We start from the raw sequence: 13,057 nt of genomic DNA on the forward strand, positions 1-13,057 counted from the left end.
CCTAATGATCTAATTACATCATTCCCGAAATGGTACTCGGAAGCCCTTTCATATCCTCTAAGAAAACGTCAAACTCCCCCTTCACCTCGTCCATGTTCTCATCAATATCATCAGTCCACCGGTGGACATATATTGTCTTAATTCCAACGCTCTGTGCTCCTCGGAGATCATATGCATGGGCTGCGACTAACACGACCTCCTCTGGCTGGAGCTTGACAAATTGCAACGCTTTCTTGTACGCCTCCGGGCTGGGTTTGTAGACCCCTAGCAACTGACTCGAAAACAGCATGTTGAAGCTCAGTTCAGAAGAATGGGTAAGATCAAGCTGCAGACGAGTTGTACCATTTGCATGGACAAAGACCTCGAGATCCAGATCTTCCCGGATGCTCCTAATAGCCTCTGGGACTTCCGGCCAGGCGGACTGACAATGCCAGGCCGCGATCATATGTCGCTTATCATGAGTCTCGATGTAAGGCTTGAGTTTTGGGGTCTGCTCTAGTACTCGATCAAGGACTCGGGAAAGAGTGATATCAATATCTTCGGGCTCAAGGCCTTGTAGAAAGCGCTCAGTATTCTCGATAAAATATTGTCTCCGCCATTCCAGGGCTAGCTTGGATGCGTCGTCTTTGGAAATTGTGGGAGGCATTGATGCACATGCGCTGGTGTGCCAGTCGAGACATGTGCCCATAAAGTCGAAGAACACTGCTTTGATAGGGATTCTCTCGGAAGCCATGATGATAAGCGGTAATTTTGCAAGATTTACGGTACTAAAGAAACAGGTCCCGACTTTGCAAAAACCTGTCGCGGTGTTGTAGAAGATTCAGAGACGGACGGTCATCTTGAGCTTGAATCTCACGTCAGCGGTGATCTTAAGTCCGATAACTATCCGGAGCATTCGCTGAGCATGATCGCTGGGTCGGACCCCCGTGCTCACGTCTACTCAGTGAGCCTGAGCCGGAGCGCCCTGGTAAAAGCGGCGGCAGCCTAGTTAAGAAGTCCCCACCCGGCAAATATTATCATGTCTTTACAGGAGCAGCTTACTCAGTTGTTTATATTATGAGTTGCCATATAGGTAACAAGATCCCCAGATGTGTATGACACTTAATGCTTCATACTGGTATTTATTCATGGAACTGCACATGGTCTGCTTTTCATTCTGTGTGCCAAGCTTGTTTAGTACTCACTTTCAGAAGGGTCGATCAATCCTGTAAAGTATAGAAGCAGGATGCAAATAGGCCTCATACTCAACTTCCTCCTCGCCAGGCACATCATAATGATAGTGACCACCTTTGCGACTACCCTCAGCATCAAAACAATGGGTGTGCTCCATCCTTAACCCCAAACTCTCCGGGTCAGCACTATGCATTACGGTCAAGCACACGACAGGCGCATCGAATACATGATAAGTCAGCCATTCCTTCTCCAGTTGCTCTCGATCTCGGAAGGGTAAATCTTTTGGAAAGTCGGGCATAACATGAAACTTGGCCTTACCAGACTTGAGAAGAAATACCCCACCGAGACTTATCGGATTTGAATCCCCATAGAAATCACGAAGTCCAAGGCGAATACAATTGGTGAAGTTCTGATCACCCGTGCGTCCTCTCGCTGAGATCTTGAGCACTTGCCCTGGATCACCAGTTGACCCATACAAATTCATCATAAGCGCACAGTTCGTACTGGTAGCATGGTGACATGACGATAAGCCCTCAGTGTTAACATCAATAACCCGTGTTCTATTGACAACCCTCAATGAAGACGGGATATCGAATTCTGGTACGTCCGCTTCCGAACTCCAGGAAATATTTGGAGCAAGCTCGGCATTATGGCCGATATCGTGGAACGGAGCCGCACCTGCGCCGATTATAGAACCCCCGGTGGGTAACATTTGCATGTCCTTTGCAAGGGAAAGAAGCGAGTATTTGGCATTGAGGTTCGGGGTCGGGAAAAGATTGGCCTGTCCTCCGATATCAGCAATGCATGGATTTCCGGAGAGTCCGGCTGCAGCGAGGTTGAAGGGGGGTTCGCGTAGGTCCGGGCAGTCAACAACACGTGCTGTGGCGTTCGCGAAGTTGGATTCAAGGGACTTCTGGATGATGGTTGCCAGTTCACCCATTGGGGGAGGCTCTCTCGGGTGGGTTGTGACGCTCATACTGAAGTTTTGGTGGTTATATCAATTAGTGACGGCTTGGTGAGAACTGATATTCAACCGGGGAAAGCTGGTGTGGGGAAGAACATATATAGCAAAGCGGGTGCGTCATACCGTCTTGCGGAGAGTACCGAGATCCCCGCCGTCATCCAAGGTTTCAAAATCCAAAAGTTTTCCTTTCTTGGACACCTGCATAAATACTCAAAGACATTCTACTACGAAGTGGACATCTGGGCACTTCAGTGTAAATGTACAGTGTTATCACGTGTGATTTGGAAGTCACAATTACACGCCAGCTTTGAAGATCAATTCTTCAATTTTCGAACTTTAGGATCTGTTAGGAATATATGAGAGAAAATGTAGACAAGGTGGTACATTTGATTTTCCAATATTGATCTCTTATATGTGCAGATAAATTAATTATATGTACAAAATGCTCTTAGAGGTAGCCCTTAGGTTCTGAAGTTAAGACGCTTACTTACTCCCATAACGCGCGCTCCCGTTTACCGATTTTCCTCTTAGACGCGCCGCCCAGCCACTCCGGCCAAGATGAAAACCAACCTTGCCAACTGGGACCCTTCTGTCTGAAACTTGATAAGAATTCATCTATGCGCGAGTGTTCCTCCCGAGACCAAGGGCTTGACGAGGAAACAGGCCCAGCAAAGTCCCGCAAGTACGTGCCGCCCAGCCATTCCGGCCAAGATGGAACCCAAGCTTGCCGACTGGGACTCTTCTGTCTGAAGTTTGATAAGAATTTATCAATGCGCGAGTGTTCCTCCCGAGACCAGGGGCTTGACGAGGAAACGGGCCCAGCAAAGTCCCGCAAGTACGTGCCGCCCAGCCATTCCGGCCAAGTTGGAACCCAATCTTGCCGACTGGGACCCTTCTGTCGAAAATTTGATAAGAAAGTATCAATGCGCGATTGTTTCTTCCAAGACCAGGGGCTTGACGAGAAAACGGACTCAGCAAAGTCCCGTATGGATGCGAACGAAATCGAGGAATAGGTTGGGAACGATGGGAGGGATAATGGGAAGGACGATGGAAGGGATAATGGAAGAGAACTTGGGATAAAGGAGGTCCAATGCTTTTGGTCCCGACTTGCTTCTTTTTGCGAACGCCATGCATCTTGCTCGGCCGGGTCCAGGCACCAGACAACAATATCACCGCGACGACGCCAGTCATCGTGCCAGGCTGTATTCCAGGTACGCCAGCATTCGGCATAAGAGCCTCGGACAAGGCTGTGCATGGTGGGTTCCAGCTGGGCGAAGAAAATGAGATAATCAGGCCACTCGTGGAGAACTGGACTCGTAGATGGTAGCCCAGTTACGTAACTTGGTTGGCGAGGTAAGTAGCGCAACCCACCAGCCATTTTCTCTTGTAGAAAAAGGGTTGGGTCGTCATAGAACTGGTCAGCCTCATCACGATAGATAGCCTTTTGTGCTTCATTGAGGTCGACCGGAGGTTCACAGGAGAGGGCCCATGCATGCATAGGATGGACCAGGTGAGACCGCCAAGGGGTGCTGTGACAGGGCATCAGAAACCCGGCTGTGAAATTGGTTTCCAGACCAACTTTATTCTTATTTGGTAATGAATGGGCCTCATATTGGCCACGGAGGTAACTAAGCACATCCAGTGGCCCAGAGGCATGGTATACAGACGTATATATCGCAATACTCCCATTTACCAGGAGAATAAAGAGAAGCACGAGTCTTCTAGGAGTCTCGGAATTGAAGGCAAGAGCTGGCCAGAAGAATTGCACTAAACGAGGTGCGGCCAGGATATGAAGAGATGGGAGCAAAGGGTAGATGAAGCGAACTTCCTTGTGCGATATGAGGGATAGCGCACATGGCATCAAGACACATACTGTGGCCAAGTGTACTCGGGTTGCGGCCTGTACCCTTTCAGAAGGTGAAGAGGCTGAAGCTCGCGCGGTCAACGCAAAGTACAGACCCGGAACAGCAAAGGGAAGCAGTGTGGTGAGCAGAAGTGGGTAGCCCTCCGTCACATAATAATGCCAATTATTACGTCCATAGAACACTGCTAGTGACTGTGCGATATTAAAGTATAGAAAGCGTAGCGGAGGAAATGTCCAAAACCCGTAAAATATACGGTCTGCCACGGCCGATATACCCAAGATCGTAGACCCGCAAAGCAAAATCTCCCGAACGAGAACTTTACGCTGATTCCAGGAGATCCGAAGCCAAGCAAGTCCAGCCAAGGTTATCCAAATTATAATGTTAGTTGGGCGGAGAATACAGGCGACTGCCGCCAACGACAAGCATTGGCGAAGACCCAGTAACATTTGACGATCCTGAGACTTGGCCTTCTCCCCGGCAATTTTGCGGCTATCACCAGTGGGGGAGCCAGCTAACCATTGCCACGGCCACTTATTCAACTCGACAATGGTAATTGTTGTTTCAAGGCAATTAGATAGAGTTCTTGTTGAGCAGAACCATTGCCAAGGGTTGATGATGGTAGCGATCAGAGTTGCCCATGCGCCACGAGAATCTTCGCCATAGATGCGACTTGCAAGTCTCCAGGTGTAAAAGTCGCCAATGGCCGACAAAACAGCCTGTATAGTCTTCGGGGCAGCGATGAGAAGCTCGGCGCGCGCGGAAGGCGCGGAAAATAAGGATGCAATCGAATCTGTCGCTTTGTAAATTCCAGCGAAAAGGAAAGGGTGGAGGGAGGATCGAAGTTGGTGTTGCCATTCCTGTTCAAAACGCGATCAGCACCCCAGACGTGTCGCGCGACTTATCATTGCGTACTTACCCATGTCATCCAAGCGCCCTGGTCTTTATTGTCTTGACCTGCGCCAAAGGCAATCTGCCATGCTGGCTCCAACGACTGGAAGAATTCATCGGGCTGGAAAAATGTGCGAACCGTGAGCGCATTGACAAGGCGGAAGACGATTAGGAAGAGGAGGATCTTGACAGTCGGGGCGCCAGCGACTTGGCGTGGGGAAGAAGTGTTTGCAGAAGACATTATTGAGACGAATGGAAGGTATCGGTCTCCACGATTTTACCAATGCCACGGCGGTTACTGGTCCGTGACGCGGCTTCAGATAATCATGGTGGGTGCCGCGACGGCCAGTATGACATCAAACCAGGGAATAAACTGCGACCGCGGGGAGTCAATGGCCGGGCCGGTAACAAGAATGAGCTGATTGGAGAGAATAGTATTGTGATGGGTAATATGATGGAGACGAGAAGCAAAAATGAGCGAGCGCTCGTGTAATCCTGCGCTTAGGGAACAGTGGGAGTGGAGGGATGAAAGAGCTCGCGACAACCTGCACTTAAGGGAAAAGCACTTGCACTTAGGGGAATAGCGGCGGATCTGTACGCCACTGCCAATTCCACGGTCGGAAGTACATATTGTCCCCTTACATCCTTTTCTTTTGAAAAAACAATTCTGATTCTCTACTTTTCTACATTCATCTCTTTTAATCTTTCAGTGTTGTACTGAATCTCATCTTCTCTTGTGGATCGACCTTCCGTTTCTACAGATCTCCCCTCTTAGTTCCCCGCAAAATCCACCATGGCCACCAACGGGTCCAACGGGTCTTTCTCCCACTACCATGCTGCCTCCACTGCTGAGGCTATTCAGACAGAGAAGGAGTATGCTGCCCACAACTATCACCCATTGCCCGTGGTCTTTGCCCGTGCTCAAGGTACTTCGGTCTGGGACCCCGAAGGACGTCACTATCTCGACTTCCTCTCTGCCTACTCCGCCGTGAACCAAGGCCACTGCCACCCCAAATTGATCGCGGCTCTTGTTGAGCAGGCATCGCGAGTCACTTTGAGTTCGCGCGCTTTCTACAATGATGTGTTCCCCCGCTTCGCTCAATTTGTCACCAGCTACTTTGGCTTTGACATGGTGCTGCCCATGAACACAGGTGCCGAGGCCGTGGAGACGGGCATCAAGATCGCTCGCAAGTGGGGTTACAAGATCAAGGGAATCCCAGAGAACCAGGCAATTGTTCTCAGTGCTGAAAACAACTTCCACGGTCGGACAGTAAGTTACCCCTCCACATTCCCCTGATGAGACATGACGTATGCATAATTGGGGGCTGACCGACTTGTTCCTTGCATTAGTTCGCCGCCATCTCACTGTCGTCCGACCCGGAATCGCGTGAACACTACGGCCCTTACCTTCCTGGTATCGGATGTACCATCCCCGGTACCGAGAAGCCTATCACCTACAATGATAAGGCCGCACTTCGCGAGGCCTTTGAGCAGGCTGGGCCTAACTTGGCGGCTTTCTTGGTTGAGCCCATCCAGGGTGAAGCCGGTATTGTCGTCCCAGATGAGAGCTACCTGCAGGAAGCTCGTGCGCTTTGCGATAAGCACAACGTGCTCTTGATCTGTGACGAGATCCAGACTGGTATCGCCCGCACCGGAAAGCTCCTTTGCCATGAGTGGAGCGGAATCAAGCCCGACCTGGTCCTTTTGGGTAAGGCCATCTCTGGTGGCATGTATCCCGTGTCATGCGTGCTGGGCAGCAAGGACGTCATGCTCACGATCGAGGCTGGTACCCACGGTTCAACCTACGGCGGTAACCCATTGGGCTGTGCTGTTGCCATCCGCGCTCTGGAAGTTGTTCGTGAGGAACAGATGGTGGAGCGGGCTGAGAAGCTCGGCCACATCTTCCGTCAGGGCCTGGAGGATCTCAAGAGTCCACTTATTCAGACTGTGCGTGGAAAGGGTCTCCTCAATGCCATCGTCATTGACGAGTCCAAGACCAACGGTCACTCTGCCTGGGACCTGTGCATGCTGATGAAGGAGAAGGGTTTGCTGGTACGTTTCCAGAGATATTTCTTAAGTTTCATGACAGAGAGCTAACTTACATGTACTTTTAGGCCAAGCCGACTCACCAGAACATCATTCGTCTTGCCCCACCGTTAGTCATCACCGAGGAGGAGATCAAGCAGGCCCTGGAGATTATCAACCAGGCTGTGATTGAGCTGCCGAACCTGAAGGGTGCTGCCGAGGACCACGTGATCCCTCCCCCAGAGAAGAAGGTTAAAATTGGCGTCGAGAACTAGAGACCTCGACTCGGGTCATTAGGCGGATGTAGGCCCAGGCCCAATACTGCAATGGTCGCGGCCTGGAGCTCGACATGCCACGCAAAACCGGATAGACAGTTTTCTTTTTCGGATGGCACTTGTGCCTTCTCACGATGTAACGATGGAACATAGACCTACAAAGATAGGCTGATTTGCCATCTAGGCCACGGCCCAGATAGCTATTGGCAGCGAATCAGAATCTTCCGAATTCAAGCAGTACCAAGACATTGTTACCTAAGCCAGAAAAAAGTAAAAACAGCAATTTGCGCTTGGTTGCGCCTCGTGGCGGATTTGGTGGGCCCAATCCCGTGGGTTTTAGGCAAGCAAACCTGCCGTGACTGGCTAAAATGGCGAGAGCTTAGCCAATTTCAAAACCCCACGAAACCCCACTTTTCGATCCTTCGCAAAGTTCACGCAAAGGGGTTTAGACGATGGCTTGTTGGATTCTGACTCGCTTCACTATGTTACATATCGGGAACACGGGATCTCAAACCGCCCGATTCCCGATGCGCTAGAAACAGTGGATAACTTGGATAACTTGGAGCGAATGCGAATACGATGGCCGTTTCCTTCTTTCCTTCTCTCTTCTTTCCCTTTCTTGATTATGCATAAGTGCCTTTATTGACTATTCTCCACATGAACTGGAGAAGCTATGTGTTGCGTAGCTTAGTATGTACCATTGCTTGGGACAGATGGAGCACACGGTCCACTCAAGTAGATCATGTAACTCTTCCGAAACCCTGATAGCTATTAGAGAGCTCGGCTATTGTGATTTGTTAGCGAGTATATTCAGGATTAATAATGAGTCAAGGCACAACTCCACCAAAGTGTCATTCTCGGACCTTGAATTCCCCGAGAAGCTTTCCATGTTCGATATCCAGGATTTCGTGCATATCTATTGTCCGATCCAATTCAGAGTTTACCGAAATATGGGCGTGACTCACCACTCACCGACTGTTCTTTTATGATCGTATTTTTCCATCCTTTGCTCTCTTTGCTGTTCATATCCTCGGTCTTCCGCTTTCAGACACGTCGGGGAATCCAGCTTATCGGCCCCACCCATTTCGGCGCTAGCACTAAAGCCGGGGCTTCGATTTCTTTTATAGGCCGTGACAATCTTGATTGAAATCCCTGTACCTGTGCGATTTGTTGTCTTCCTTCTCTATTTTCCAGGCCTACTGATCTGTCGGTTCGTTGCCTGGGAAGTCTTTCCATTATGACTACACCTGATCCCACGCCGCAGGTACTGGTTGTGGATGAAAAATTGCCACCAGCCGAGGCTACAAGCGCTAGATCAACGTCGGGCGAAGAACCCAAGGCTCCGGGTCTGGATGTTGACAGCCTAGAGTCGAAAACCAAGAGAAAATGGTATAAGCGACTTAACCCATTGCGATGGCAGACACCACCACCTGTGCCGGAGGAACGAACCCCCTCAAAAGAATATGGCGCTTCATTTCTTAGTGTCGTTTATTTCCAATGGATGTCACCTTTGATGAATGTAAGTTTGTGACAGCAGTATCGACTTCCTTTCCTTACCTTTGTTGGATTTTTATATGGCTAACACAATGTCCAGGTTGGTTATCTTCGCCCTCTTGAGCTTCAAGATGTTTGGACAGTGAACCCTGATCGCACCGTCGACATTATATCAGGTCGGCTAGAGGCAGCATTGGAACGTCGTACAGCATCGAAGAGTAAGCGGCCACTTACTGCCGCACTGTATGACACATTTCGCTTCGAATTCTTACTTGGCGGCATTTGTCAGCTTTTCAGTTCGCTTCTGTTGGTCTTTGCGCCGTATCTAACCCGCTACTTGATTGCATTCGCCACAGAGGCCTGGGAGGCTAAAGAGTCAGGTCTTCCGGCCCCAAATATTGGCCGTGGAATGGGCTTTGTCGTCGGAATCAGCCTTATGCAGGCTTTGCAGAGTCTCTGTACGAATCAATTCTTGTATCGAGGCCAGATGGTCGGTGGTCAGGTGCGCGCGGTCTTGATTTCTTTAGTCTTCAACAAGGCGATGAAATTGTCCGCGCGTGCTAAAGCCGGTGGAAAGGCAACTGAGGAAGAGGTCACGGCTCTGGAGGCTGCTAAGGAGGAAGCTCTGCAGAAGGACCCAAAGAAGAAACCTGCCACAAAGGATCCCAAAGCTGCAGGGGATGCAAATGGAGTTGCAGGTGATGGTCGTGGATGGAGCAACGGCCGCATCATTGCACTGATGAGTATTGATGTCGACCGGATCAATCTTGCCGCTGGCATGTTCCACATGATTTGGACAGCCCCCATCTCAGTCATAGTCACCCTCGTCTTGCTTATAGTCAACATCGGCGTCAGCTGCCTTTCGGGATATGCGTTGCTGGTGTTCGGCATGCCTTTTCTCACCTTTGCGATCCGATTCCTGGTGAAGCGCCGAAAAGCTATCAACAAGGTCACCGACCAACGTGTGTCCCTTACGCAGGAAATTCTTCAGGCCGTGCGTTTTGTTAAATACTTTGGATGGGAAAGCAGCTTTCTCGGCCGTCTGAAAGAAATCCGCACCCACGAGATTCGGTCCGTTCAGACCCTTCTGGCGGTTCGCAATGGCATCCTATGTGTGTCGATGTCGATTCCCACCTTCGCCTCCATGCTGGCCTTCATCACCTATGCCCTGACAAGCCATGATCTTCACCCGGCTAACATCTTCTCCTCACTTGCGCTGTTCAACTCTCTGCGTATGCCACTCAACATGCTGCCCATGGTCCTCGGTCAGGTCACAGATGCCGTGACTGCCTTGAATCGTATCCAGGAGTTCTTGCTCGCCGAAGAGCAGAAGGAGGATATCAAACAGATCGCGGATATGGAGAACGCTATTGAAATTGAAGATGCCTCGTTCACCTGGGAGCGTCTGCCGACCGAGGAGGAGAAGGTTGTCAAGGTTGACAAGAAAGCTGCCAAACTTATTGAGGCCGCTAAGGGAAAAGAAAGTACCGACAAAGAACAACCAACGGAACCGTTCAAGTTGGAGCATGTGGATCTCCAGATTGGTCGTAATGAGCTATTGGCAGTCATCGGAACAGTCGGCTGTGGCAAGACTTCTCTCCTCTCTGCCTTGGCTGGGGACATGCGTGTAACGGAGGGCCACGTGCGAATGAGTACAACCCGTGCCTTTTGCCCACAGTACGCCTGGATTCAAAACACTTCCGTCCGCAACAACATTCTTTTCGGCAAGGATTATGACGAGTCTTGGTATAATGAGGTGATAGATGCTTGTGCATTGATTCCAGACTTGAAGATACTGCCCAATGGTGATTCGACCGAGATTGGTGAGCGTGGCATCACGGTCTCTGGAGGGCAGAAGCAGCGTTTGAACATTGCGCGGGCTATATATTTCAATGCTGAGCTTGTGCTCATGGATGACCCCCTTTCTGCTGTGGATGCTCACGTCGGCCGTCACATAATGGACAAGGCTATCTGTGGGCTACTAAAAGATCGCTGCAGAATCCTTGCTACTCATCAGCTGCACGTTTTGAACCGATGTGACCGCATTGTGGTCATGGAAGAAGGCCGGATCCACGCAGTTGACACTTTCGACAACCTCATGCGCGACAACGAGCTATTCCAACGTCTTATGGCGACATCTGGACAAGAGGACTCGAATGAGAAATCTGAAAAGACTGAAGAGGCCGATGAGAAAGTGGAAGAAGCACAAGAGGTGGCCCCTAAGGAAGCTGAAATTCAAAAGCCCGCTGGCGTCTTGATGCAACAAGAAGAGAAGGCTACATCATCTGTGGGCTGGACTGTATGGAAGGCCTATATCCGTGCATCTGGCAGCTCCTGGAACGCCGTTGCGATTCTCTTCCTCCTAGCACTTGCGAACGTTGCCAATATCTACACCAGCTTGTGGCTTTCGTACTGGACTTCCGATAAATATCCTCAGTTGTCGACGGGCGCATACATTGGTATTTACGCTGCATTGGGTGTTTGCAGTGTTCTCACCATGTTTACCTTCTCGACCTACATGACTACCTGCGGAACAAATTCTAGCCGAACGATGCTTCAGCGTGCGATGACCCGTGTCCTGCGCGCTCCATTGTCCTTTTTCGACACTACTCCCCTTGGACGTATCACAAACCGCTTCTCAAAGGATGTTCAGGTTATGGACAATGAACTTTCCGACGCAATCCGTATGTATGCGTTGACGATGACTATGATTATCTCTGTCATGGTTTTGATTATCGTCTACTTCTACTATGTAAGTTGCACCAACCACAGGCGAGAAGCAGTTGAAGATTACATACTAACCGTAAATAGTTCGTCATTGCCCTTGTCCCGCTGGTTATCCTGTTCCTCCTAGCTTCCAACTACTATCGCGCTTCTGCCCGTGAAATGAAACGTCACGAAGCAGTCCTTCGATCGAGCGTGTATGCCCGGTTCGGCGAAGCGATCACCGGTGTGGCATGTATTCGCGCCTACGGCGTCGAAAAGCAGTTTCAGAGAAGCATTCGCGACTCCATCGATGTGATGAACGGTGCATACTTCTTAACCTTCTCGAACCAGCGCTGGCTCAGTGTCCGGCTCGACGGCGTAGCTACCCTCATGGTCTTCGTGATCGGTGTTTTGGTAGTCACATCCCGATTCAACGTTTCTCCCAGTATCTCCGGTTTGATCTTGTCCTATGTTCTCTCCATCGCGCAGATGCTCCAATTCACTGTCCGCCAACTTGCGGAGGTAGAGAATGATATGAACGCCACCGAGCGCGTTCACTATTACGGTACCGAGTTGGAGGAAGAAGCTCCCCTACACCTAGGCGAGGTGCCTGCCAGCTGGCCGGAGAAGGGTCGTATCGAGTTCAAGGACACAAAGATGCGGTACCGAGCCGAATTGCCTCTGGTTCTGAAGGGCCTCAGCATGGACGTACAGGGAGGTGAGCGCATTGGTATCGTCGGCCGAACCGGTGCAGGAAAATCGAGCATCATGTCCGCTTTGTTCCGCTTGACCGAATTATCGGGGGGTACCATCCAGATTGATGGAGTTGACATCTCAAAAGTCGGTCTGTATGACCTTCGTTCCCGTCTTGCTATTATCCCACAAGACCCCGCTCTCTTCAGGGGCACCATCCGCTCCAACCTCGACCCCTTCAACGAGCACGCCGATCTAGAACTCTGGTCTGCCCTACGCAAGGCCTACCTAATTGGTGAGGAAACTCACGGCGTCGACGCGGAGACAATCCTCCCCGAACCCTCCACGGGAACCACCACCCCCGTCACAGCCAGCGATTCGAAGCCCCGGCCTACCAACCGCCTGACTCTCGAGTCCCCCGTCGATGAAGAAGGTTTGAACTTCTCTCTTGGTCAGCGCCAGCTTATGGCCCTCGCCCGAGCACTGGTCCGCGACGCAAGAATCATCGTCTGCGACGAAGCGACATCCTCCGTCGACTTTGAAACCGACCAGAAGATCCAGCGCACTATGGCTCAAGGTTTCCATGGCAAGACACTGCTGTGCATTGCGCATCGTTTGCGCACCATTATCAACTACGACCGCATCTGTGTGATGGACCAGGGTCAGATCGCCGAGATGGATACCCCGCTTGCGCTGTTCGATAAAACGGATGGTATTTTCCGTGCTATGTGCGAGCGCAGCGGTATCTCGCGACAGGACATACTTAACCAAGATTGAATCATCTCCCCCGGGGAATGAAGGGGGAAGTACATAATAAGGAGTTTTTTTGCTTTCAACCTATACATACTTACTGTGCATATACGAGTTCATCTTAAAATGCAAATAATCTATATTCTTCATTAAGATACACATTCCAGACTTTGAGCAATTTGTACATGTAATACACGATTCCGACCCATCTACCTGGGCAATAT

At 50.5% G+C, this 13,057-nt stretch overlaps 6 protein-coding genes across 6 annotated transcripts; 3 read left to right on the top strand and 3 right to left on the bottom strand.

Annotated features, from left to right (window-relative positions):
* Window positions 1-13: 13 nt before the first annotated feature.
* On the bottom strand, window positions 14-733 carry N7503_009695 (haloacid dehalogenase; the record flags this gene model as incomplete). The annotated part of the gene is made up of 1 exon (XM_057069241.1): window positions 14-733. One exon carries the CDS (start codon window positions 731-733, stop codon window positions 14-16), a length of 720 nt encoding a protein of 239 aa, XP_056915852.1.
* Window positions 734-1,186: 453 nt separating this feature from the next.
* Window positions 1,187-2,149, bottom strand: N7503_009696 (uncharacterized protein; the record flags this gene model as incomplete). Its single annotated transcript, XM_057069242.1, has 1 exon — window positions 1,187-2,149. The coding sequence occupies one exon, from the start codon at window positions 2,147-2,149 to the stop codon at window positions 1,187-1,189; it is 963 nt and encodes a 320-aa protein (XP_056915853.1).
* Window positions 2,150-2,630: 481 nt separating this feature from the next.
* N7503_009697 (uncharacterized protein) lies at window positions 2,631-5,131 on the bottom strand (the record flags this gene model as incomplete). The annotated part of the gene is made up of 2 exons (XM_057069243.1): window positions 2,631-4,859; window positions 4,919-5,131. Coding segments are annotated over 2 exons (2,442 nt in total), but the record flags the coding sequence as incomplete, so codon positions are not given.
* Window positions 5,132-5,173: 42 nt separating this feature from the next.
* N7503_009698 (uncharacterized protein) lies at window positions 5,174-5,383 on the top strand (the record flags this gene model as incomplete). The annotated part of the gene is made up of 1 exon (XM_057069244.1): window positions 5,174-5,383. One exon carries the CDS (start codon window positions 5,174-5,176, stop codon window positions 5,381-5,383), a length of 210 nt encoding a protein of 69 aa, XP_056915855.1.
* Window positions 5,384-5,683: 300 nt separating this feature from the next.
* Window positions 5,684-7,190, top strand: car2 (ornithine-oxo-acid transaminase; the record flags this gene model as incomplete). The annotated part of the gene is made up of 3 exons (XM_057069245.1): window positions 5,684-6,160; window positions 6,241-6,942; window positions 7,005-7,190. The coding sequence occupies 3 exons, from the start codon at window positions 5,684-5,686 to the stop codon at window positions 7,188-7,190; spliced, it is 1,365 nt and encodes a 454-aa protein (XP_056915856.1).
* Window positions 7,191-8,427: 1,237 nt separating this feature from the next.
* On the top strand, window positions 8,428-12,860 carry N7503_009700 (ATP-binding cassette transporter YOR1; the record flags this gene model as incomplete). Its single annotated transcript, XM_057069246.1, has 3 exons — window positions 8,428-8,709; window positions 8,785-11,436; window positions 11,496-12,860. The coding sequence occupies 3 exons, from the start codon at window positions 8,428-8,430 to the stop codon at window positions 12,858-12,860; spliced, it is 4,299 nt and encodes a 1,432-aa protein (XP_056915857.1).
* Window positions 12,861-13,057: the final 197 nt, after the last annotated feature.

Source organism: Penicillium pulvis (genome assembly GCF_028828015.1).
Source record: "Penicillium pulvis strain IBT 33274 chromosome Unknown scaffold_8_segment0_segment0, whole genome shotgun sequence".
NCBI classification, from domain to species: Eukaryota; Fungi; Ascomycota; class Eurotiomycetes; order Eurotiales; family Aspergillaceae; genus Penicillium; species Penicillium pulvis.